Raw genomic sequence first — 25829 nt, forward strand, 5'->3', positions numbered from 1 at the left:
TAGAACAATATCTTTGACTCTTCACATCATATTGTCAGAACAATTGGGTATCTTAGCTTCTGATTGCAGAATTCACACACAATAATTCCATAATGGTCACCAGACATTCTCCATTCAAGTGTCTCTATGGCTATAGTCCCGAGTTCATAATTTCCCCCAACTCATCCAACACTGTTCCACAAGCTGATCAGCGACTAACAGAAATGAAAGAAGCACAAGAGGAGGCAAAAGCAATGCTAGAAATAGCAAACAATCAGATGAAACACTTTTACGATCATAAAGTAAAAGATACACCAGAGTTCAAGAAGGGCAAAAAAGTATGGTTAGACATGACAAACATCAAACAACGTCATCTGAGCCAAAAATTGTCTGACCACCGTCTTGGACCATTCAAAATCAAAGAGAAGATTGGCGAGCTAAACTACAAGTTGAAGCTCCCTAGTAAATATCGCATTCATCCAGTCTTCCACATTTCACTACTCACTATGCATCAAACATCTCAACTTGTTGACCACCCACCTCTCAAACATCCACCACCAGAGATTGTTGATCAAGTCCCAGAATATGAAGTGGAACAAATACTGCAAATGTGACTATACAGACACAAGTTGCAGTATTTGGTAAAGTGGAAAGGATACTCAGTAGAAGAAGCAACATGGTAAACAGAAGAACATGTGAAGAACGTGCCACTCATTGTAGCCAAATTTTATGCAACAAATCCAAATGCAGTTAAATTGGCGCGCATGTCTACTTCAATTCTAAATACTCCTGATTTCCTTGAATGGTGAAAAGAAACATTCGACTGTCATACATTCACGAGGACACTCATCCTAAAGAGGGGGTAATGTCACAAATTCCTAATACAAACCATTTTTCATTTCTCAGCTTTCCTTCAGGTACTTCCAGTACCCAAAACGGTCACGTGGCTCCTTACCCTTTCACACCTTCACATCATCACCATGTCACTTCTTCACATCTTCACATTTCACCTGTCACATCTCTAATTGGTTCCCCTATGCCCAGGGCTAGAACCATTTCATTACCAATCATTTAATCTCCACTTATGACCTCATCACTTATATATCACAACATCATACTACATCATCCACAGTATCATACAACTCTTTTCTCATTGGTTGATTTCTTTCAGACTCAGATATCTCCAATTCAATGTTATGTATATAGTTAGGGTAGTTGTAGCCAGTACTCCTTAGACTTAACCTCTTCATTCCTACCCAGTGTAGACTCAGACATTCACTTTCAATATCATCTATTCTTTTATCCTTGATGAGTCCTAGTGGTTGTGTGAAACCTTTGCCATTTGGTAAACATTGATCATAACACTGGCCATGCACTTGAGCTGCCTTCTTGGTGATCTTCATTACTCTTTTACCTAACCTGGACATGATTGATGTGTGAGAAGCTTTGAATTTTAATTTTAACTTTGAATTTCATAAGATAGAGTTGACATGTACTATACAGTTCTAGTAAGTTGCCAAGATTTGCCATACATGGTCATGGGCCCCTGAAATGATACACAGGTAGCCCATGGGTGAGGGGTACCTAAGACCATACCCCTGCAGATCCCTAGGGATACTGCTTGATAGAACATCAGAGTATGCTGTTGAGAGCAATGTCAGAGAGCTGATTGAAAAGGCAGATATGATGGATGATGTAGAGGACACTGGGGAGTCTGGTCATGTTGGTGATGTGGTCCATATACTGATATCTGAGCCACTCAGCATCATTGATCTCTGATTCCTTATCAGAGTCTTCATCAGAGTCGTTATCTAGTAGCTGATCAACCATAAACTCAATAAGCTCCATGTATCATGCAATGGTAAGGTCATTGGTGGTTTGTTTGAGGGTACAAAGTAGTTTTTTTTGATCCAATTCTTGAGGCATAGATGTAGTTGCAGAATGCTATATGACGGGTTATGGTACAAAGTATAGGGCTGATTTGTCAGCATCGGAGCTACAATTAAGGTAGATGCCATGCTAATTCAACAAACATCACATCATGTGACACAAGTGTGACAGACTTCAGATAACTCTTGCTGAAGTTGCCAAAAGGCCATAAAATGAGTGGAGGAGTAGTATAGCAAAGAATAACATAATGGGGTAGTATACAATTATGTGCAGGTAGCTAGAAATTAGTTTTGAGTAATAAGCACAATCCAATATGTATCAGAACTTGCTGCTGCTTCAGGACTCTGAAGGCTTGGAGTTTGTACATGATCTAACTAAAAGAAATGGGCAAGTTCTGCTGTGATGTCTGCATCTGGGTCATACCAGTGTTGCAGAGTGCTCAGGACATCACAAGCATGGTTATTGTCTCCACAGCAGCCAGTGACAGCTGCTGGTGATGTATACTCATCAGGCAGGATGGGGTTTACCTGTTTCCATGTTTTTTCGGTGCATGAGGGCTTCCACACTCACATTTTCGTGGTTACTGACTTTTCCTTTGGCGGTCTTTGCCTTTTTCGACTGCAAATTCGCAGCCCATACACTATGAGCACGTTTAGGCCATGGCATTGTGGGCAAATACCTTCCTGAAGCGGTGCGGCACAGTTGGCATGGCGGAGTTGTGGCAAAATTTCGTATACCGCCCCCTGTGTCACTGTTTCGTTAATAGCTCTCTCATTTCACCACGGATGTGCATTTTGAAACTGCAAAGTTGTTCAAACACATGCTCTTAATAGGATAGCAGTACAGATTTTTTGTACATTGAGTTGGCGAAATGCTATTAATTTTATGAGCTATAGTCACGATTTCATCAAGCTAATCACGTGATGTTCATTGCTTTTGCATGGCGTCTACCTTACTGGCAAGTCACAAAGTTCTTACCTTTCGAAATTTCTATGATGTCAACTTTGAGAACCACCAATATAATTAGAATAATTAAATGTTGCGATTTTCACACGGGATGTTTTCCCTGATGTACATGGACAGCGAATTTTTTTGCAATTTAAGTAGAATTTGTTAGCTACTGGGCAGTCTGTGGGTGTCTGTACAGGGAATCACAGAGTAAGGTGCTACTGTGATGAACTGGCTAATAGGGACCAAATTGTAGAGCTTGCACACTGTACAGCACTGTAAAGTGCTGCACAGAGCCGAGTAGTTTACTGATGCTTATTAAATTGTTATCGTGGCGATATGATAGGTTCCCTTATTGATGGTCCGGCTCCCTGGGACCATAGAGGCTATATCATTATGGCTAGCCGAATTAGCACTTGGGAAATGCTATGCCAGCCTCGTGGAGTTCAAGTTCTGGTCCTGCGAGTCTGTACTTGATGGCTTGACCAGGAGTCAAAAGGCCGCCCTGTGCTTTCATAGTACTAGTATTAGCGACCAAGTCGGATGCAGCCATGAAAGTAAGCAGTCTATTGACCTGCAATCCCGGTGCAGGAGGAAAAGGGCACCGTGATCAATAGACCATGATCCGATGGTCATCGGGCTTGTTCTAACTCAGGTCTCAAATGTTGCATCATTCATTGCACATCATGCACATATGCTGATTCGCTGATATCCAAATCACAAATGGGTTTCTGTCATTAGCGATGTCACAATCGAATCCAGCATATCGATACTGAAGACTACTAGTAGCTCCTCAGTTGAAATTCTCAGATGCCGTAGTCTCTTCTTTAAAGTGAGTACTCCAAGACTGATAGTTACTGACTGTCATGTGCCTCCGCGAGGTCTGATAGGGTCTGTTCCGTTAACTTGTGCGCAGCCCAAAATCAGCGCATTTGGGATCAGCATATTCGGGGGTCCTTATCCGCCTAGTAATGTCTTGGATCTCAGCCTTGGCTGCGAAGCTCTGCTGCCAGCAGCCACCAGTGGAGATTCGGTGGACAAAAAAACCATTCCGGTAAGTATCACATAAACTGAGTCACAAGCTAAAGCATCGTGGCCGTCAGCTGCGCTGGCAGTACTTAAGTAGCTATATAAGTAAAGCCCACCGACTTAATCATCTCAGCCTAATACCCTTTTATTCTTCAGTTGATTCTTCACGATTCATCATGCCCGCGAATACTTCACCTCATCCTCTTCTCACTTCATTCTTCATTCTTCTTGCGCTTCTCTCCTGCGCACTATCTGCTCCTGTTTCTCCCGTGGCGCTTGATGTCTGGGTACCCAAAATCACATCCCCTACATCCAACTGTACATGGACCGTCGGAGGGACATTCCTCGTCACATGGGATACGTCCTCAGAGCCTTCCCAAGTAACCAACCCTACTGGCAAGATCTACCTTCGCCAGGGCGGTGCAACCCAATCCAATCCCATCAAGTCTGGGTTTGCGCTTGCTGATGGTCAAGTTGATGTCACGGTCCCTGCGGACACCACTCCTGGAATGTGGGAGGTCGTATGTAAGCGTCCTTACACAATCGTAACCCAGTTCAGAAAGCTAACAGTCGACTCAGTGTTCGGCGACTCTGGAAACTGGAGTGACGAGTTCCCGATTGACGCAGCCACATCCTAAGCTGTCCGCAGCGTTTTCTATCAAATCTGCAAAATTTCAAGTGAGGATGAAAGATCGGAAGGGAAGGAGTGTACGTTTTCTTGATGTTTGGCGGACTGCTATGGACCTGGACAATGGACTCGGATCTGGACAATTGGCAACTCAATGGACTTCTTTCATTGACTTCAACCTACTGGACTTTGAACTCGCAATATCTTTTCGTTCTTCGCTATTTACGTGGTTCTGCTTCATCCAGCATCACTTTATGTACGTTGGCTGTAAAGGTTGCTTCCCTGTATCCTTACCATCGATCTCGTTTTGTTTTCTACGAGTCGTTTCAGCTAATGGTACAACACTCCTACCCGAGTGCTAGTATTTTCTACCCTTACTCAGTGATGATTATACTCGTTTCAGTCGTTCCATGTCGCGGGCACTGCACGGACCAACGCGTTCGCCCACACCAACCTCCTCAACGTTCCAGACTAACATGCTAAGATCTGAGCCATATCGACTTCGTAATCGATGTTGTATGTGTTCGACAGCATGACTGGACACTACATATGATCCAAAGGTCTCCCGAAGAAAGAAAAACTGCCCTATACAACCTCAGGGTATGTGTTGGAGTATATTGTGCCGTGAGTGGACATTCTGGACATTCCATGTCTCCGGAGTCCCATCTTCTCAAGCTCTGCATCTTATTAAGGCGAGTTAAGGTCACTGTGTCGACATATCACTCGCTGTAACTGGGAGGAAGCTCAGCTGAATGGTGCCGTGGCTCGCACTCAGTCAATTGGTTACTCATAGGCTCAACACGTTCAGAACAAATGAAAAACAGGCGTCAACTCAGTCGAATTCGTCGGGAGATGAGACAGTACCCGCCATAAACATCATCATTTAATGTCGCATGTGCCATTCCTGTGCAAGGGGTCAGCTATACGAACGCAAAGTTATAGTTATATGGCTGCGGACCGACCTAGGGGTATGGGAGGACACCATCTCAGAACCTCACGGAAAACGGCATCAAGGTAGGGTAGTGACGCTCTATCATCAATACATGACATTTTATCATGCCCCACGACGTGATTGATCCCTGCACGGGCTCGGGCTTGAACGTCAGGATAGAGAACCATAGCCAGCAGGAATGTCTGCAATGTGGATGTAGACTGCAGGACATCCAATGTAAGGGAAGAAGCGATCAGGACTCCCAAAATTAATGGCTCACCGTGTCTATGCAGCCTAAGACACCGATCCTCGTCAGATGACGTATGTTGTGTATTTTTAAAAACCCTTTACCTATGTATGCCATTAACGCAACAGCCTTCATCGTGTCTTCCTCAGCGTCGTCGTCACATTGACCGAGGAAGTCGGCGACTAATGAATGTGAAGCGATACCATTTGCCAATAGGCAAGAAGATCAGGCAATACGAGCATCCACAATGCGCAAACGTACCATCTGCGCCTTCGCCTCATCAAAGGGCTCGTTCAAAAGCTGCTGACATAATTCTCCACTGCGTCCCATCAGGGCATGAGCTCCACCAAAGCACCAAATTGGCAACTTTTCGACTGCAACCGACACGCTGGATGTTGAAATTGACGTCGTCGACAGCATTGAGGCACTCGCGGAAAGGAAAGGCTGTGAATATGGCGGCCCTCTCGGGGGAAAGAATATGTTTGGCGATATCAACGAGTTCATGCGCGCGGGCAAGGAATGGGTCATCGTGTCCGCGAGCAGTGTGTCCGTATGTTACAGCCATGATCAGGGATCCCGTGTATCTGTCAGAGTTGTTTGATCGTCAGCTGGACCAGACGCCACAACGACACCACTGAATTAGGTACGAACACTTCAGTGTGTTTCTGCATGTCACTGGTGGCATCCAAAAGATTGATGACCAGTTCATTCGCGTGGTGAGAGTACATCTCGTGGTATGAAACAGAGGCTTCGGCTCTGAGGACTTGATGGAAGATCTTGCGATGTCGTCGCAAAGTCTCACCATATGGAAGGAGCACAGCATTGAAAGCCAGTCCAGCTCTGCCTCGTTAGTTGATCAAGAACTGGCTGAATCACAACCAACAAAACAAACATACAATTCATTGGTGCGAATGACGGGGCGATCCGAGTAAATTGCAGATCGCTTGTCCAACAACTCCTGTGCGATCTTTTCGGAGTTGATGACAACCAAGTCGATCCCAAGGATGCGGGAGTGAATAAATTTTCCTATGATCAAGTATGAAATCAGATCCAAACATTCGACGAAGTCATTGGGGCACCAACCATATGTCTTTCCCCACGCAGTGTGTGAGCCAAGGTCGTTTAGCGTCCAACTGGAGCGCGTTACCCAAGAATGGTAATGGACGAGGGCCAGGCGGCAGAGGCAAAGGGTAGACGCGTCTGCAACTCAGATGCAAAGCAGCAACCAGAGAAATAATACACGGGATCGCTACAGCGAGAATATAAGCGAAGAGCATGGGGTGGGATTATACTAGTCGAAACCCAGACATGGTGTTCGCCTTATAAAAGGGTCTAAGTTGATTAAACGTTGCCAAGCTTTTATACCAGGACATGTATTTTCTAGCATCGATCACAAGATCGTTGGCCTCGATATCGGTATTTCTTGTCTTCTTATGTCCGTCATTACGATACGCAGACACTTGTGGTCGCGTGGATGAGCAGACTATACAACCCAAGTGATTGACTGATATCCAAGACAGCTATATGAAGAATTCTCACGCTTGTACTATATGCGTACATCTTCCGTTTTTGAATCTTATGTGTAGAGTCGCTTCCTCGTGAAGCGCGCGTCTTCTATCCTATTCGCTACCATTGCCATCATCCCTGTCATCATCATCCTTGTTTTTCCATTATATTTAAACATCTCAGCAAGGCGGGCTTGCGTCCCGGTGAATGAACCATCCCTTGAACCTGAGATCTGGACGAACAACGAACGACAAGCTCCACTCCCCAAGTCATTCATTGCGTAGAGAGCCAATATTAATTGAGTGCTAACAATGTCCAGCTACATATACTTCTGATCTATATACAATGCAAGAGTCCAGCCGCGGACAAGTGAGGAAAACAATATTTAAACCTGCCAACAACCAATCATTCGTACCGACGAACGCGTAAAGGTACTCCGGTACCATCCTCTCCAACAACCCGCGGACGAGGTAAAATCCCCCTCGCAATCTCAAGCTGAGTATCTGGTCCATCCCGCATCTCAAACATGAAATTCTTCACCAGAACCGATAAAACCGTCTATATCGCAGTGAGTGCACGTCGAAACGAGTTGATGCGTAAAGATTCACTTTGAATTCCACAAGTGCAAAGTCTTTTCCAAGACATGTCCTCGGGCCGTCGACAAATGTCAGCAAATGCCTATGACCTTGGACTTCCTTGGCCTTCCACTGATGCCCCCTTCAGTTAGCCAACGGTCAGGCTTGAATTCCTTTGCGTCAGGTCCCCAGATGGAGAAAGAGCGATTGATTGCTCCGGCTGAGATCGTAATCAATGACCCCTTGGCTACAGATATACTGTCGGTCATTTTCCCGGACGCCGTGCGCACAGGTTCACCCAAAGGAATAACATCATCTGCGGCTGCCTGGAGATCTACTGTCATGTGTATATTCAAATTTAGGCAGGCGCACTCACAAGCCGAACGAATTCGGATATCGGGGGATGGAGTCGTAGAATTTCATGGACAACAGCATCCAAGAACGGGAGGTTGGCTTTTAATTGGTCATATGTCGGATCAGCACCAAACGCAAGCAGTTCCTCTCTGAGTCTGGTTTGGACATCGAGGTGTCGCGATAGTTCGATCAGTGCCCACTGATGATTCCATGAATACTGTGCACAGACGTCATCGGACAGTAGACTTACCGTAAGACTGACTGCCAACGAAGAGTCAGCCAATATGATAGCAGCGGAAAAGAAATCGACTCACCGGATGTCGTCTCATAACCTGCGACAAGCAAGACCTTCATCTGCATGACGTTAGCTTGAAATTCGTCGCTAGAATAGTCTCCACGGACCTGAGCAACTACTTCCTCCTCGGACAGGCGAAGCTCGGCATCCTGACCTTCGGCTTTGACTGTTGTCGTGACGTAAATGAAGGGACTACGATAAATTTCAGAGAACGTACGCAACAGTCCAATAACGGACTTTTCCTCTTCTGCCTCGTTTATGTTTGCGCCCTTCTCCTGGCGACTGCGAATCAACAATTTGTTGGATATTTCGCTCATGGTTACGCCAAGTTTCTTGGTCAGAATCGTCCGCTTAGTGGGAATCTTGACGATGGTAGGAAATACTTCCGCGAGCAAAATAAAAACCTTGTTCACCGCTGAGGCCTGTGAATCGTTCCCGAACGTATCAAACACTTCGGTCACGGTAGCGTGCTTCCCATCGAGCGAGCCAAAATCATGGGAGAAACCGGCGATGCCAATCGTATCTAGACTGATGTCGCCTCAGTTTCAAGGCTTAAATAGCAAAGGGATCCATCGCGTACGAGGTATGATTCATCCTTGAAGTTGTTTAGAATGCAACTTTTCAGGCCAGGAAAGCTACGCACCAGTTCTGGACTTCAATGACCGCATTGCCATCCTTGCTCGATTCTATAGAGGTATCCCATGCACCCTTGACCTGTAGAATAAGCTCAGAGATGTCGCATTTCTGAGATTGTAAATCCCTACCTTGTATGCTGAGTCATAAAACACGGTTGTGAGTTTCCGAATAGCTGCGTTACTAAAAGCTGGCGTGAGGGCCTTCCGCTGCCTAATTCGCAGGGTGTTGATTAGTCACTGGCGCGAGGACAAGATTTGAACACTACCTCCTGTGGCTTTCACCGTGAGCCCATAGTAGCCCTCTGCCGATCTGATGAGAGATATCAGACAGACGAAACCAGAAGAGGATATCAACATACAAAGCCCTCTAGGAAAACTGACGCAAGGGGCGTCTGTACATAGGTCCATGTCTCTCGGGCATAAAAATGTGCTATAGCTTTTGGGTCACACAGCACGATTTTAGTCTGCCCGAGGACGCTCGGAATCATATATACTACCCCATATTCGTCCGCCCAACGTTCATACATTGCAGCAGTATCTGTAGATGAGACGAGGTCGTTCGAAACGCCATATACGATGCTGGAACGAGGTGGACCCCGCAGTTGAGTCGTCTTCAATCGCCAGCGGAGTGCCCTTAGAACTTTGACAAAGGCCCAAAGTGCTGCAAATGAACAGGCGACATTGAATGTGCCAACCGAATGCACGGTTGTCCAGAGACTTGATGAAGAGCCAGGTAGTATAGAGAGAGTAGTAGAGATCTTCATTCTCGTGACGGATTCGATGTGGAATCCAGCGGGAGATTTATAGCCACTTCTGAGGCTGCGGCGTGAGTACAAAGTTCACCGGCTTTTGCAACAGGGGAGTGCTTGCCATGCGGCACCGTTCCTTATACATCAAGAGTCACTATTCATAAAAACCGAAAAGTAAGTGTCGTGCATCAGTGAACCCGCTAGTCACTCTGCAAGAGTAAGGAAGATGCCCTACACTGCAAATACTGAGTGGGAGGCCATTCAAGCTCAAACGTGATGCGTAGGCTGGACGGCAAGGTTGCAGGTACACAGCCTTACGCGGAGATAAGGTCAAGCCGTGGCAATTCGTTGCCCTTGCGCTAAGGTAGTAGGCCAGATCTGGCCATATGTTTAGTTCCCAGAGACATCGCGGGACAATACGGTATTCAATAAGACTAACTGAGACACTTTTGGAGTAAGCACTAAGATGGATGCCAGCCTGGATGGACGCTATGAAGAGCAGCGAGCATGCATGGACTGACAATGGTTATCAAGAGCGGCTGGCACGGGTAAGGGACAATCAATTTTGGGTGGGGCAGATCCATCCATGCGTTGATGAGCAATGATGCTGAATGATGGGTTCGGAAGTTCGGTGATTCCGAATAGGGTGCGGGATAAAACTATTTGGGGAATTATTAGCCAGCTTTTTAGCCAGGTAGGCCTCGGGGAGATATTACAGCCATTTGCAGAACCTTAGGCCAGTCGTCAAAAAAAATATAGAACAGCGCAGTTTGAATTTACAAGTCCGGTCGCGTACTACAATTTTTACAGCCCAATCGGGCTCAAAGGCGGCTCAATTGGGCTCAAGGGTTCAATCGGGAAAATAGCAAGAAATTCATGTCCCTCGAGGAGGTCACCCAAGCACCATTGACCCTTTGCCTTGTACTGCTGCAATGCTTCCAAAGGCTCAGTGTGGTCGACATAAAACGAGGTGAATACAGATGAGACAGTGCTGGCATCACAGTCTGCTTGGAAGAGATTGCCCCTCAGTTCAGCAGCCTTGAGATAGCTGATACTGGAGGATGCTAGAATCCCCTCTGCATGGGTACGGATGAAGTCCAAATCAACATCATATATGTTGGTAGCTTGATGTCATCAGTTAGGATATCTGTATGATGGTAACAACATTGACTTACAAGCATATTTTGCCAAAATGTTGCAAGCAGCAGGATGAGATGAAATGAGACTGACAACCACTGACAGATGTGAATAAACTTTGGGATTTGAGAGTTTGCAAGAGTTGAGTCGCAATGTAGCGCTTGCAGACAGACTTGTCAATGACAAGCTGTGTCACCCAACCAACCGAATCAGAGGTGTGGTTGTTTAGATCACCTGGGATGGTGTGAGTTTTGCATGAAGTTGTGGGACAGCGATCTTACCATTGCTTGCACTGCCAGTGTAATTCCACACACTAGCAAATGCGTGACCAATAAGTTGGGTACCCGCAGTTGCGTCAGTCTGGGAGCAGGTTACCAGCACTGTCTTCTCGGGAAGAGATACGCATTGAGTTTGTAATCTGCTGCCACTCATCTTGACTTGTTCCCCTGTGTAAATGGTTCAGCAATTGCAAGGATCCAATGCGATGATTACTGACCAGGCCTGGTATACTTAGAAACTGTAACTGCTCTTGGTGTTAGGTACTGTGCCGGCTCAAGAGGCAGAGGGGTCGGGGCTTGGCTTCAGCTCTTGCGCTGCGCCCTTAGCCAAGTACGTGCCCCAAATTTGGAGCGGGTCTGACGTTGTCCAATGGTAGGACGGGTGGACTGCTTGGGTCCGCTTTGGGGGTCGGGGAGTAAAAGCTGCTAGCAGTGGGCCGACTAGGAGCGGAGCGGAGAAGGCGGGGAACGATGTGGGGGGTGAATAGGAGCAGGGGGAATGTCTGGTGGGAGCGGAGAAGGCGAAGGATAATGTGGAGGATGGAAAAGGGGTCCAGAGGGGAATATGGAAAGGGGCAGAGAAATAAGGGAGAGACTTAGAGCGCGGCTCTAAGTCGGAGCGGAGGGTCGGAGGGTTGGAGGTAACAACAAGCTGAAACTTGTGTCCAGAGGAGGCAAGGTCCTACTGAGAATTCTCACAAGTAGTAACTGCAAGAAGACAAGTAATATTAAGACTAAGGGAAAATATCTAAGTACATGATATGTTATATACTTCTATGTATGAGGCAGTGAACAGGATAACTATGTAGTAAAGCTATGTACCAAGGATATCATTTGTAAGTACTTTACATAGGAAAGACATAGGTCGGGGCGGATATCAATATGTACGCGTCGGATCAGTGATCGAGTGGTAATAGGAATTACCAGTGATTCGGAAGTAAAGGTCTAAGTACCGAAAGGGAAAGCATATATCTAAAAGGGGAAAGAGGTCCAGTTGAATGGAGATGTTATGGGAGGGGACCGGTTGAGCGGTTGAGCGGAGTGGATACAAATTATGATCGGGTGGAGCGGAGGATGAATGGAGCGGAGGGGGTCGGAAAGTGGAGCGGATATTGATACTAGGGCGGTCGGATCAGGTATATGACACTTGGGCCCCATATACCGTAGTTGGTGTTGAAGAGGCTTGCACAAGATTTCAGCATATCATCCATGATCTCACTGCCTGGAGTTGCAGTGAAGGAGAAAGTAACTCTAGAGGGAGAGCTGGGCATGAGGGCAATAGAAGATTGTGGGGGAGTCACAGAGTTCATGGTTGTGGGAGAAGCTGACAATGAGTCGTTTCCAAATTACTATATAATGACAACATGGTCTGTGTGCTCAACTCATGTGGCTCATCGTTCATATTGACCATATGGTGCATTTTTGACCCGATGGTTATGCTGAGCTGATATGTAAATTTATTATTGTCCAATATTGTGAAAAAGAAAAAGCTATAAGAACCCCCTCCCCAGCGACTGTACATAGGTCACACAAACTTGAAGGTTGCAGCCCACACTCCCAACAATGTCAGATACTCCTGCAAACACACAACCTGTGCGGCAGTCAGACTATGTTCATGGTGCTCCCAATATGGGGCATCCGTATCCTGCTTATCGCTATGCACCGCTGCCACCACCGCCACTGCATCACTGGCAACCTTTCATGCAGCATTACCCACAAATGCTGCAGCTTCAACAACATGGCAACTGGCAACAACAGCAGCTGATGCAGCACTATCTGCCGCCACCACAGTATATGCAGCAGTACTATGATCCTGCTGGACAGCAAGGCCTGCCTCTGCCATACCCCATTCAGCAGCACGTGCAGGCACCACTACCTGTGCAACATGGTCAGCCCCAGTCACAGTTTCAGCAGTATCAGAATGTACCATCAAATCCACCAGATCCCAGAGTCCCAGCAGCCCAAGCATCATCAAAGACACGATCAAACCCCGAACCATGCCCTGGTGGTACAATGTCCTGTCTGATTTAGTCGCTGCAGTAATACTGACCAAACATGCAGTTTATAGATTCAATGTTGATGTTATTGCTGGTGATGTGAAGCACAACTTTCAGGCTGAGACCGATATGCCTTGGGGGGACTTCAAAAGCCGTGTTCTTGCATACCTTGATAGTGCTGATAAGGAGGTTGAACTCATATCTAAATTTGCAGGTGATAGCGGCAGAGCGTCTCACCTAGACAATGCGGAAACCTTCAGCGTTGTCATGGAGCGTCTTTGTCAAAAGGTGTCTAATGTGCGCACACGAGCTGTTGGTTTAGAAGTAAAGAATGGAGTAAGTGATTATTTGTGCATAATGAAAATTACTTATGGTTGCTGCAAGGCCAAATGTACCACAGTAGCCGTCAAACCAAAAAAGAAGACTCGCAAAGATGATGTTCCTCCATCTCCAAGTGATGAGGATACTACACAGCTCAAAGCGTACAAACAGCTTGAGAGCCAGATCCGATGTGAACTTCACTGTGGACATTGCTTCATAGATCGCACTAGCGGCTGCGATAACCATCGTCATCTCAATCATGCTGAGATGACTCTCTGGGCTAAAAAGATTGTAAGCTCGATGTTCACACTTTCAGAAATAAATAGAAATAATGCAACTGAACGGTTAGGCTCTTGGTCATGCAACAATTTACAATCCACCTCACTGCCTCAATTTTGACCGTGGCCCAACTAAAAAGCCTCGTCACTCAAGGTCGGGATCAACACCTGAAGTCCATGTTACCATTCAGAATATAACATCGGATGCTGCTGCAGTGGCGTCTACATCCCGTCCCATGAGTACCAGCTACTCGAAGTCTCCTGGTGGTCCTCCACTGCTTTCACAGCCACGCGATCATTCAGAGCCATTGTCGTTGTCAAGTTCTCCACCGATACCAGATCCTTATTATCCGCTAATTAGAGTGGTCCTTGGACTGATTGATGTCAAAAGACCAGAACTGCAATTTGGCGACCTCAAAATGTCTCTGCTAGATGCGGGAGTGGTTTCATCTAGCCAAGTGGTGTTACTACCAGAGGAAGTGCTGAGTCTCATTGGCGATATGGGGCAAAAGCGAGCCAGAATCCTCCGCAATTACGCCAAACATATAGTTCTACCACTCCTCAGACTCTCGGGTGCCTATGAGGAAACAGAGATACTCAGCCCGGTAAATAAAGGCAAGAAACATACCGTTGAGGGCGATGGAACCACGGAGGATGGCTTGTGGCAGGTAGGAGATTCATGGATTGAAGGAAGTCCAGGTGACAAAGATAATGAAGTGGATGACTATGGGAGTGAGGGTAAGAGCGATGATGAGTGAAGGCAAAGGGCTCGAGGAATTTTGATCTGTGATACAAACCTAATAACATAGCACCACCGGCAGTTTCAACATGCCCGCGATCATAATCTTTACTTATATCTAGCGTCACATAGACTGGAATTATGAACAATATATACCTAGCACCTGAGTCAGATACATGGAACTATGTTGCGGGAGGAAAGAAAGACTCATGAATGAGAGAAACCCGTGCTAGATGAGCCCCCTATGCAATGTATTCACTGTGCTTATACCAACCGTAAGCCTTTTCCACCGTGATTACACCATAAACAGCTTCCCATATCAAAGTGTACGGATCACAACCTGGACCCTCAGTCTCGCCAAGCACATAGTCACGGTTGGACCGAAGCCATGCCTTGATGGCTGAAAAGGCCTCCTCAATAGGATTTAAATCAGGTGAATAGGATGGCAGGTACAAGAGCCACATGCTGCTAGAGAACAAAGAGGATCAGGATTGTCAAGCAGGAAATAAATAACCAACTTACCGCTGCTCAACCATATCGTGGATACCAGGGACTTTGTGGATGCTTGCATTGTCCATGACGAGCACTGAGTTTGGCATGGGCCAAGGCTGCATTCGGTCGAGCACACCACTGACGAAATCCCGGAATTCTTCACCAGTAAACGAATGGTCTAAAACCTCCAAATGGAGGATACCATCAAGTGATAAAGCTGGCAGAATGGAATATCTAAAATAAAATGTCAAGGCATGACGAGATATTCCACAACATAAGTACCTTTTCCGCATATGAAAAAATCCTGCCGTCGCTCACGGTTTCCGCGAGGAGCCCATGCAAAATCCCAACGAAGAGAAAGTCTGTTGAAATGAGATTCATCTGCAAATACGAGGTGCTCTGGCTGGAAATGTTCCCCTACAAGCATCTTGTAGGCAGCACGGTCATTTTCGTCATGTTCAATGGCTGGGCGCGTAACCTGACAATGTTGCATTAAACATACATACATAACAAGGATGGATGTGAGATGACCTTCTTCCTTGTAAATCCTTGCCTACGTATTGTCCTTGAAATCATTGAGATTAAAACCTCGACGCCACAGATCTCCTGCAGTTGATCTTGCATTTTTGTGAGGAGAATGTCTGGTTGTCGCTCAATACACGACTCAAGAAACTGAGAAGTTACATATAAGTGATATATACTGAGAATAGGCAATAGGCTCACGTTTGCATCAAGGCTGTCAAGGATGCAGGGTTGACCTGCACAAACCGGTGTCCTCACGACTTCACCAGTCTCCCGAAATGTCTTCCGAATATATTGCATCGATCACTCACTGATACCAGTGTAACGACGAATTGTTCTGTCTTTGACATTTAGCAAGGACATTTGTAAAGCTACTTCCTTGCGTTCTTTGGGTATGTGACGTCGCATCGTAGTATGTGATTGACTGTTGGAAGTTGAAAGTTTGTGGTCCGACTTCTATTTTTTTTTTGACGACTGGCCTAAGGTTCTGCAAATGGCTGTAACTAATGGTTTTTTAGCTGCTTTTTAGCCAGTCACGTGACCTTGTTTTTAACAGGCTAAACATTCACTAATAATCATAGCTAATTAGCCAGCGCAAATAATGCTTAGGGCCATTCCTCTGGCCACTTGTCATCACCACCACCACCATTCTCCTCAATCTTCTGATTCTCCTTGGCCTTACCCTTGCCCTTATTCTTCCCTGCACTGTCAGGAGCCAAGTCAGCCAACACTGCAAGGAACCCATCAGCATTCAAGTCTATCTCGGGTTCCACATTGAATTCAACGTCGTTTGGTGTCGTCACTGTCGTGGAACTCTCCTGCATGTAATCCAACCAAGTACCGGTCTCGTCTTCTTCAATTTCTTCATCTCCATCGTGGCTATCAATTTACTTCCGAAGCCGTTAGAGTTCTGACACATCTGAGCATCTGAGCACTAATCATTCAATGACTCTACAAAATACAGAGTATGTGGTGCCCTGTTCCAACTCAGAGCCTCGTTCGGTTCTGACATTTGGTAATATTCAAGTCCGAACATCTGGAGCCCAAAACCCCCCCAACACCATCATCACCCAATGCATTTTTAATGCATCCCACCACTGCATTTTTTAGACTGGGAAATTTATTACTACACCCAAAACATGGTCATCTCCTAGATCTCAACATTTCCCACACTTCTCCCCAGCACATTCCTGCCCACCATCATACCATATCCACCTATTTACCATAGAGAAGTATCAGTGTATGCTATGTACATACAATAGGTCACAATAGAACACTTTTTTGTCTGTTTTGTCCCAATACAAGCTCCAGAGACCTGTACATATAATCAGGAAAAACATATCAAAAACACATCCACATTTTTTCCCCTTCAATGGTAGAATGTCTTTGCACAGTAGTTATATGTTTTTGAGTATATATGAGTCTATTCCACTGCTTGTTTGGCCCTCTAAAGGTCCCTGCAGCACCAGATGTAGTATGCACACAAAAAATAACACATAGCTTTGCATTTTAACTGTACAGACTTGCAAATATGATTCCCAGCAACCTTTCAATAGTATATACAGTATCTCAGGAGCACAGGACTGCTCATCTGCATTTGATGAATAGGGAACTGAAATCTGATTTTTACAGGAGAAAAACTCTACAAATGTCATTGATGGCATATACAGGGGGTGGAGTACATAGGCATGGCAATTTTTAATAAGGGAGTAACATAGACAGACTGTTTCCGGACATTTCCAGGGTCTCTCAGTTATAATTTACAGTATCCTGCTGGTAACTGAGAGCCATTAAGTGTAAAAGCCCCAAGTTGGAACAGGTCACACATCACCACAAAATACATCCCCAAAATTACCGAATCCAGACATCACATGACAAGTTGAAATTTCTGATACCACCAACAACAGATCCTTGTGATATCTGACATGAGTCCACACCTGTTGTACCTTCAGCACAGGAAGCAAGCAGGGCACAAAGTGCTCTGCTGGAGGTACCTTTGGTGCCTCGCCTACATATTACTTACTTGTATCAAATTAATAATGTCTTAAATATTACATTTACAAAATACTATATAGTTTTGTTTTAGTTGTGGGATGTTGCACAAACAGTGAGACTGTCATATACCTGATCCGACTGCTCCACTTATTGATATCTGCTCCACCCGACATCATACTTCCCCGCTCTCCTACCACCTCCGCTCCATCCACCCTCCACTTGTCCCAGTCAACTCCCGCATCCGCTCCTATGGCTCCGCTCGACTGCCTCGTTGGTTGCCTTCCGCATCATCCATTCTACTGTAAAACTCCTTTCCCCATTTAGATATATACTTTCCCCATTTGCACATAGTACTTACTTCCCAGATCACCGGTACTTCCAATAACTGCTCAACTAACTGATCCGATGCGTACATATTGATATCCACTCCAACTTATGTTTTTCACCTGTGTCTACTTACAAATTGTATACTTGGTACATAGCCTCATACCAAGGACTAACTAGTCACTGCCTCCTACATATCCTGTACTTAGCTACTCCCTAGTCTTAATATTACTTGTCTTCCCGCTGTCTCTACTAGTGGGAATTCTCTGTAGGACTTTGCTCCCTCTCCAGACACAAGTATACCTTGTCGTCACCTCTGACCCTCCGCTCCAACTTAGAGCCGCGCTCTAAGTATTTACTCTTACCTCTCCAACTCCACCAATCAATCCCCTTGCTCCCCTCTGTCCCAGCAAACTTCCTCCACCTTCTCCAGTCCATTCCTAGTCAGATTACTGCTAGCAGCATTTACTTCCCGACCCACCAAGCGGACCAAAGTGGTCCACCCGTCCTATCGTCGGACATCATCAGATCTGCTCCAAATTCATGGCACATACTCGGCTAAGGGCACAGCGCAAGAGCTGAAGCCAAGCCCCGACCCTTCCACTTCTCCGTCCGAGCACGGTCTCTAACAGAGACTGAAGTTTGCCTGGGACACTGGCTTGCAATCCTGTGGCCTCCCATCCTCCTCCCATTGTCCTCCCATTGTCATCCTCCCATCTCCCCATTCTCCCCATTTCTCTATTCTCCATCTTCCCATTCCCATGTTTACCCATTGCCCATTTTTCCTATCTTTATATTTTCACATTTTTTTATTTGCTTGGTGTTCTTTTTCTATCCCAAAATCCCTTGTTGTGCCTCAATTTTTACAAATTCAGTACATATAACCAATTTTGGATAGTGAGCTTGTACAGTAAGGGACAATGGTTTTTGCAAATTCAAACTCCGCTTGACAGAACCACGTGAGATTTCTAAATTGAGGTTTAAGCGAGGTAAGCACAAACCATGTGGCCTTTGCCAAAATATGTGGTGTTGGTGAGATACACGTCTCCCATGCACTGCCACCACCACTCTCCCTTTCTTCTTAAATTTGAAATATCAACCTGATATGATGACATTAAACATACCAACTATTGGACATAACTCATCTAGTAGTATACCTGTCAGACAGACATCAGATACAGTGAATCACGGGTCATTGAAACATGAAAATGATATTTGATGTGCTACACTGCCGCATCACAACTCTGAGGCTCTACTGTATTTTTCCCATATAAACAGACATCTCACAAGTAGACCTATATAATTTTTATGAGTAGATTCCCAGTAGTTTGAGCACCATGGCAAATTTAGTGGAGGGACCTTGTTTTCGGTATTTCTCACTGAATGAAACACCATATTATTTCCTTATCTGACATTATGTAAGCTATCTATCGCACATTCATTGAGCCTTATCATTCGTTGTCACTATCATCTGAGCTGTCCTCATCCAGCGCTATCACATCTTCTGCACTCTCGTTATCATTCTCCTCACAAGCATTGAATCTTGGCCTTAGAACAGGAGGCTGCAGCTTTCCCAAAACTGGCTTCTTCAACAGTGAATTTCTGCTTTGAAAGCTTGGCCTTTGACTTCTCCTCATTCCAGATCTCCACTGCTTCATGGTATTGAGTGCATTGCTTGTTATTCTCCCATTTTTTCTCATCCTTGAGTCTTTTCCATGTTGCCAAAGCCCCAGACCTTTGTTCCCTTTCCTGCCTTCTTGTTTTCTTGTTATCTGCTACTCTTTTTTTTTTTTTTTTTGAATACAATTTCTGTCCTTTGCAGAGAAGTACTCTATGTAGGACATTACAATCTAGTCTAGGGGACTCCCAGTGTCCCTATCGCATCTTGAGTGCCCAAATGCCCTGCTGTGAGGCGTACCCCCAGCAGTCCACCATTCCCGCCGGCCATTTTAGATGGACCACCCGGTGTTGATGAGATGACTTTATGCATGCGTGCGCTTGTATGTATAACTATTGTGACATTTATTGAACGTGTACTTGGTCGCATATAGCGATCAGGTACAGGAATCGGTGGGTGGGTAAACGAGGGTTTGGATGAATGGTCAGATGAACATTAGTGACCATTACAGGGATGTTTGACATGCACCGCGTGAGGAGATTCCGTGTAGACAAGTAGAGGTTGTACAGTCTTGAGTGAATGGAGGAGAGGGGAGAAGGTTGGTGTTACAGGTGATATGTTCATGCATTTAGTACAGCGTTCGGGGATTATGTTCATGGCTGTTCTATCTAGGGGGAGGGAAAAATTGTCAGTCCAGGGGCTTGCGAGGGAGCAGGATTTCACCGAATGTCTGCCTGAGGCGTCCTGTTGCGTTGATGAAGTGAGTGAGGTGTGGGGTTGCATCTAGATCTGAGAGAAGGAAGGGGAGTGATGAGGCTCTCCGTCCTAGTGCTAGCATGAGGACATGTCGTTCTCTACAATAACAAGTGCAGTCAAGCAGGTAGTGAGGGACCATTTCGTCTTTTCCTGGGCAGTGTGAGCAGTGCGGCAATGGGTGCTTTCCAATACGATGGAGATGATGGTTGAGGGGGATATGTTGAGTTCTGAGCGCCATGTAGACGCCGGTGAGTCGCTTGGGGAAGTCTGCCGTGAATTTGACGAAGGAGCATTGTAGGATTTTTGGGTCTATGTGGTTGATTCGGTTATAGCAAGGTGACTTGCGCCATATCCTTCCCCATCTGCAATGCATGGCCTGGTGGTGAGCTGCTTTGAGTGCGGATATACTGAGGGGGAGGGTGTTGTAACGCAGGTAGTCTGGGAGCTCCTCACTAGGGCTGGTGTGCTGACACTCTTCAGCCGCTTTCTTTGCCTGCTTGTCAGCTTCTTCATTGCCGTGGATGTCAACATGTCCTGGTACCCAGTGGACAGTCACTTTGAAGTCGTTGTGGTCTTTGGCGATTTCTTTCATCTTGCTGTGAAAACAATCTATTAAGTACGTGCCCGGATTCGATTGGAAGCCCTCACCGGATTGGATGGTTGCCTGGTTGTCGACACAGATTGATATTGGGAATGTAAGGTCTTCCTCCATTGCTAAAAGCTCTGCTGCTAATGTTAGGCCAACTGCCTCTGCTTCATAGACCATGTGTTCTTCCTCCTTTCCTAGGTGGAAACGCAAGGTGCGTGGGTGTTTCCCTGCACAAAATAGAATCGCTGCTGCTCCTATCCGTCCTTGATGTCCTGACCCGTCGCTGTAGACTTGAATGTTGTCCATCATCTGGGCATGCTTTTCGATGGCAGCTTGTTTAGATGGTTCAATGTGGGTCTTGAAGGGGTTGCGACTGGTAGGTGATCTATGGGCTGGGATGAGAGTTTCGATCTCAAGGGGATCTATTTTGAATTGGCGGGTAAGGTGATGGAGAGATGTGCGATGGGAGTTGACAAATCGCCTGGCTGCGTGTCTTACGGGGTCAAATCTGCTACTCTTTTCTGCTCTTTCTCATGATTCACAACCCTCTTGTAAAAATCATCACCGGACAATAACCGAGGCAAGCCGTCACCCATCAACTTGCCATTTTTCTTCTTGGATTGCTTCTTTTCTTCCTGGTTTGCCAGTTGCCCACGCAGCTGTGAACAATACAGTTAGTTTAGAACATTGGTTGCCTGGAGCTCAATTACATGTCATTTGAGAGCTGCATTTGCAGATTCTGCTTCACAAAGTGTGGAAAGGAGAAGCACTTCATTGTGTGTTCTAGGTTGAATGCCGAGAACATCTCCTTGCTTTTGTTTGATTGGAGAAATGATATGTAATGTAGCATGATTGAGTCGAGTTTCTCATGTTGGAGGTGATGTGAATGCTAGGTCTTATAATGACATCCTGCTGAGCTGCTGAACCAGCAGCTCAACATCCAAAGCTGTTGTTGACTCAGACGGTGCATTCAAGACAATGTTGTCTTGTGTCTCTGAGGCCATGTTATCTGTGTTTGCTAATTTCTGCAGGAAGTTGGCAATGGCTCTGAGAGGACTTGAAGGCATGATGAGAAGATGGCCCTGGCAGGAAGTTTCCTTGCTTGGTGCCATCATCTGTTCGCTAATGACAGTGGGATCGAATGGCCAGACACCAGTTTTACAAAAGGCCATGCGAATTAGATCTGGGGTCAGCGCTCGAAGATGAGCATGCCTGTATATTGTGACAAAATTGCTTTTCGTAATGCCCTTGCCCTTTTCTCTCTCCCACTTGTCTCGTTCCTCACTCCAGCATTTCTTCAGCACTGCGAATACCACGATATCAAGTCCTTGGTATACATGAGTTGCATGAGAGGGATAACACATGATGTGAATTTGGTGAGCTCGTGCATACTTCAAGAATCCCAAAGTATAGTGTGAATTATGGCCATCGACTATATGTAGTCTATCCCATCCATTGGTCTTTTCTTTTGTGTGTTTATCAAAGTCTTTGATGTATTCCATGCCAATTTCACCATTGGTCCAGCCTTTTTTAGAGTACCCAATGCTATGTCATGATTTGATATTTATATCGTGATTTTTGAGTCAACATAATGAACACTTATGATGCATTGCAGGATTTTCCTGATGCCATTTCATCTGATAAGCATTGCCTTTCAGAATGACTGCAGGCAGAATTGAGGTACCATCAGCACAGATGGTTACAATGACGGTGATATTTTCCCTGCCTCCGGTTCATTGCTGATATTGGGGTGTAGGTTTGCGACCACCGATAACATATTCGTGCATTCCTGATTGAGGTGATATACCAATCTCATTGGCAGCATAAATACAGTCTTCATCAATACACTTCTCTTCCAGCACTGCCCCCAGCAGTGAAAACCATTCTCTGTGGGTATTGGGATTTACTGCCTGTTACGCCGAAGTATAATGCAGGCAAAACAATAATCAATAAGACCAAAGGTCTGTCGATACGTTCAAGACAACAGTCTTAAGAACGTCCAAAGTAAAGTCAAGACTAAGTACCGAAGAGGTAACTTAGAACCAAGTCAGATGTTCAGAGGAAAACCAGCGTAGGTTAAGCTGAAGAATCAGCGTCACCTAGCCAGGGTTTATATAGTACAGAGGGTACAGGGCATGACATAATAATAGGTATGTATCAGTAAGCACATGCGTAAGCAATGAGGCGTCTGAGTAATACCGAAACTAAATATAGCATGATAAGAGACATGCTTAGAAAGCATGGATCAAGGGAAAAAGAAGTAAGATAAACACAGCTGTAACATCACCCCCTTCTTACGTGAAAAGTCCCAGACTTTTACTCAAGACCATGACGCCGATCTTCTTCTGTGCCTCCAAGCCCATCAAGGGCCTCAAAGAAACCTCGTTCCTCCATGAGAATCAACGTCAATTGTTGAAGTTTCTCTTTGATGTCTCGAATGCTATAGTCGAGGGAGAAGAGCTCGTCTTCTCTGTACTCGGCATTATGCCTTTCCAAGGTATTCTCGAGACAATCTCCGAGGCGATAGAGATCATAGAGGGCGTTAAGAGTGGGGTCGGTATCGATAGCAGTCCTTAATGGGGTTCTTGAAGAGTTTGGACGACAACATGATTCTACGATGAAGTCTACGATCTTCAAGATCGGACAAGTAGGGGTCAGTTGCTACTCTCCAAGGAGCTGCTCGTCGACAAGCTGCAACACGCTCACGGGTACGGATAGTGGTAGGACTAGCGGGAGTGTCAATAAAAGTGGGGATGATTGGTTCGTTAAATATCTGGTAAGGGGACGATTGTCCCGATGGCAGCAACGGAGAAGTCGGGCGAGGAGGTTCGGGGGAGTTTCTCTGACTGATAGTCATATAGTGAGGACGGGGAGAGAAGACAGGGAATCTGAGGTTCGGGATTGGAACGTTAGGAGCGCTGTTGTGCGTGATGACGAGATTTATGTCTTCGTCACTAGAGGAAATGTAGTTACGTCCACCGGTAGAGGGCATGGTCTGAATGGTTTGGTGATGATGGTTCGAGTTGGGAGGGAAATGAGTCGATGTGCCTGCTTATATCTGTTCAAGATTTCAGCAGAGTTGGCTAAATCAGACTCCGACAACCATTCATTATCGGCCGATGGATAACCTTTCCATTTGACAAGGAAGCATCATCGTGAGAGAGTTCCTTTATGTCTGAGGATAGCTTCTACCTCGTGTTCTTCTTCTCCGTCAATTAGGTCAGGAGGTGGCGAAGGGAAGTTAGGACTGTGTTCTTCATTCTCACGATAAGGGGTAAGAAGTGCTGCGTGGAATACCGGATGAACACGCCATTGGCTCGGAAGTTTTAGGCGGTATGTGACTGGTCCAAGTACTTCCGAGATAGTGAAGGGTCCTTCTCTCTTGGGTGCTAATTTCCTATTGGGGTAATTGAGATGAAGGTTCTTTGCTTCTAGCCAAACTTTGTCGCCTTTCTTGAAGGGTGTGAATGATCGGGTGATTCTTTGCCTCATGGTTTGTCTAGCGAGTTCATGTGATGATAGAGCTTCTTCTCGAGCCTTCTGGAGTTCTGATATTCTTGCTTCGATGGCTGGGAGATCCGATCTCTCGGTAGCCAATGGTAATGCTTGTGGGTGATATCCCATCATGAGATAGAAGGGAGAAGTGTTTCGTGTGGAATGATGTTGGGAGTTGTGTATGAATTCTGCCATGGGAAGTTTTTCTGACCATGAGGTTTGATCATTCGCACAGAAGATACGAAGATACACTTCCAGTTCTTGGTTTACTCATTCTGTTTCTCCATCTGTTTGTGGGTGGAATGCGGTAGAGAGTGCGATCTTATATCCCAGGAGTCGTCCCAGTTCTTGTGCGAACTTAGCTGCAAATTGGGGTCCTTTATCAGAGATGATTTTGTCATAGAGTCCGAAGTGTGTGTAGACACGGTTGAAGAATACGTCGGCGACTCCTTCTGCATCGATCATTTTGTTGCAAGGCGTGAGCACCACCCCCTTCGTAAGCCCATGGTCTACCACGACCATGATAGAATCGAAGCCGTTCGACGGGGGCAGGTCTACGATGAGGTCAACAGAGCATTGGGCAAAGGGGCGGGAAGAAGTAGGGGCGGGAATAGGACAAAGGGGTGGTTTCGTAGGGTGGGTGTTGACCTTATTCTGTTGGCAAACAGCACAACCTTCGACATATTTGCGAATGAAAGTGGGAAGGCCAGGCCACCAGTAGTCACGAGAGATGATTTCTTGAGTTTTTAAACGACCAGGATGGCCGGCGGTCGGGGAGTCGTGATGTAGAGATATCAATTCTTTCCGCAAAGGACCTGGGGGAACATAGTTTCGACCCTTGAAGGTAAGAATCGCATCGGAAAAGGTCCAATCAGAGAGCACTGATTTCATAGGGAGGGGCAGGGTGGGATTAGAAAGGGCGTCGATGGTTTGCTGCACCACCGGGTCCACCGAGGATGAGATGCGAAGTTTCTCCTGCATGGAAGTGTCGATAAGGTTAATGAATAGTCCATCGGGGAGGACAGTGACATCGGAATTGTCCTTCGCATCAATAGGAATATGATCGGGTCTATGGGATAGGGAGTCAGGAACGGAAAGGTCTTTGCCGGGTACATGTTGGAGTTGAAGGTCAAATCGAGAGAGGAATAGGAGCCAACGAGCTTGTCGACGATTGAGCTGTTGGGCTTGGCGGAAGTAGGTCAAATTCTTGTGGTCGGTCATGACGAGGACAGGGAAAGGGGAACCTTCAAGGTAATGACGCCAAGCTTCTAACGCTTGTATGATGGCTAATAATTCTCGATCGAAGATTTGATAGTTCCGTTCTGCCGGGGAAAAGGTTTGTGAGAGATAGGAACAAGGATGCCAGTCACCGTTGGAGTCCTTTTGAAGGAGTACTCCACTGGTAGCATAGAGAGATGCGTCAACAGCAATTGCGAAAGGTGCATTTTTGTCAGGAATGGAAAGTACAGGGGCGGAGAGGAAACGGTTCTTCAGGTCATTGAACGCTTTATCGCATTCTGGC

The 25829-nt window shown here is 45.9% G+C and overlaps 8 protein-coding genes across 8 annotated transcripts; 2 read left to right on the plus strand and 6 right to left on the minus strand.

Annotated features, from left to right (window-relative positions):
- Positions 1 to 4022: 4022 nt before the first annotated feature.
- On the plus strand, positions 4023 to 4484 carry EDB91DRAFT_1052051 (uncharacterized protein; the record flags this gene model as incomplete). The annotated part of the gene is made up of 2 exons (XM_041313650.1): positions 4023 to 4371; positions 4426 to 4484. The coding sequence occupies 2 exons, from the start codon at positions 4023 to 4025 to the stop codon at positions 4482 to 4484; spliced, it is 408 nt and encodes a 135-aa protein (XP_041177903.1).
- A 932-nt stretch (positions 4485 to 5416) lies between these two features.
- On the minus strand, positions 5417 to 6929 carry EDB91DRAFT_1081449 (cytochrome P450; the record flags this gene model as incomplete). Its single annotated transcript, XM_041315377.1, has 8 exons — positions 5417 to 5626; positions 5686 to 5699; positions 5757 to 5834; positions 5889 to 5952; positions 6008 to 6236; positions 6304 to 6492; positions 6549 to 6678; positions 6800 to 6929. The coding sequence occupies 8 exons, from the start codon at positions 6927 to 6929 to the stop codon at positions 5417 to 5419; spliced, it is 1044 nt and encodes a 347-aa protein (XP_041177904.1).
- Positions 6930 to 7563: 634 nt separating this feature from the next.
- On the minus strand, positions 7564 to 9781 carry EDB91DRAFT_1081450 (cytochrome P450; the record flags this gene model as incomplete). Its single annotated transcript, XM_041315378.1, has 10 exons — positions 7564 to 7716; positions 7844 to 8059; positions 8110 to 8304; positions 8338 to 8348; positions 8402 to 8574; positions 8620 to 8910; positions 9026 to 9096; positions 9147 to 9228; positions 9284 to 9327; positions 9377 to 9781. 10 exons carry the CDS (start codon positions 9779 to 9781, stop codon positions 7564 to 7566), a joined length of 1641 nt encoding a protein of 546 aa, XP_041177905.1.
- A 789-nt stretch (positions 9782 to 10570) lies between these two features.
- Positions 10571 to 11108, minus strand: EDB91DRAFT_1052130 (uncharacterized protein; the record flags this gene model as incomplete). Its single annotated transcript, XM_041313656.1, is given in 3 exon segments — positions 10571 to 10890; positions 10942 to 11001; positions 11021 to 11108. Coding segments are annotated over 3 exon segments (468 nt in total), but the record flags the coding sequence as incomplete, so codon positions are not given.
- A 2133-nt stretch (positions 11109 to 13241) lies between these two features.
- On the plus strand, positions 13242 to 14373 carry EDB91DRAFT_1028277 (uncharacterized protein; the record flags this gene model as incomplete). Its single annotated transcript, XM_041312671.1, has 3 exons — positions 13242 to 13514; positions 13563 to 13790; positions 14035 to 14373. Coding segments are annotated over 3 exons (840 nt in total), but the record flags the coding sequence as incomplete, so codon positions are not given.
- Positions 14374 to 15372: 999 nt separating this feature from the next.
- EDB91DRAFT_1002853 (uncharacterized protein) lies at positions 15373 to 15665 on the minus strand (the record flags this gene model as incomplete). Its single annotated transcript, XM_041312261.1, has 2 exons — positions 15373 to 15486; positions 15540 to 15665. Coding segments are annotated over 2 exons (240 nt in total), but the record flags the coding sequence as incomplete, so codon positions are not given.
- Positions 15666 to 16135: 470 nt separating this feature from the next.
- On the minus strand, positions 16136 to 16566 carry EDB91DRAFT_1081454 (uncharacterized protein; the record flags this gene model as incomplete). The annotated part of the gene is made up of 2 exons (XM_041315379.1): positions 16136 to 16409; positions 16493 to 16566. 2 exons carry the CDS (start codon positions 16564 to 16566, stop codon positions 16136 to 16138), a joined length of 348 nt encoding a protein of 115 aa, XP_041177909.1.
- Positions 16567 to 21330: 4764 nt separating this feature from the next.
- EDB91DRAFT_1000947 (uncharacterized protein) lies at positions 21331 to 21486 on the minus strand (the record flags this gene model as incomplete). The annotated part of the gene is made up of 1 exon (XM_041312234.1): positions 21331 to 21486. A coding segment is annotated over one exon (156 nt), but the record flags the coding sequence as incomplete, so codon positions are not given.
- Positions 21487 to 25829: the final 4343 nt, after the last annotated feature.

This window comes from Suillus paluster (assembly GCF_016628075.1).
Source record: "Suillus paluster strain FC165 chromosome Unknown EDB91scaffold_21, whole genome shotgun sequence".
Lineage (NCBI taxonomy): Eukaryota > Fungi > Basidiomycota > Agaricomycetes > Boletales > Suillaceae > Suillus > Suillus paluster.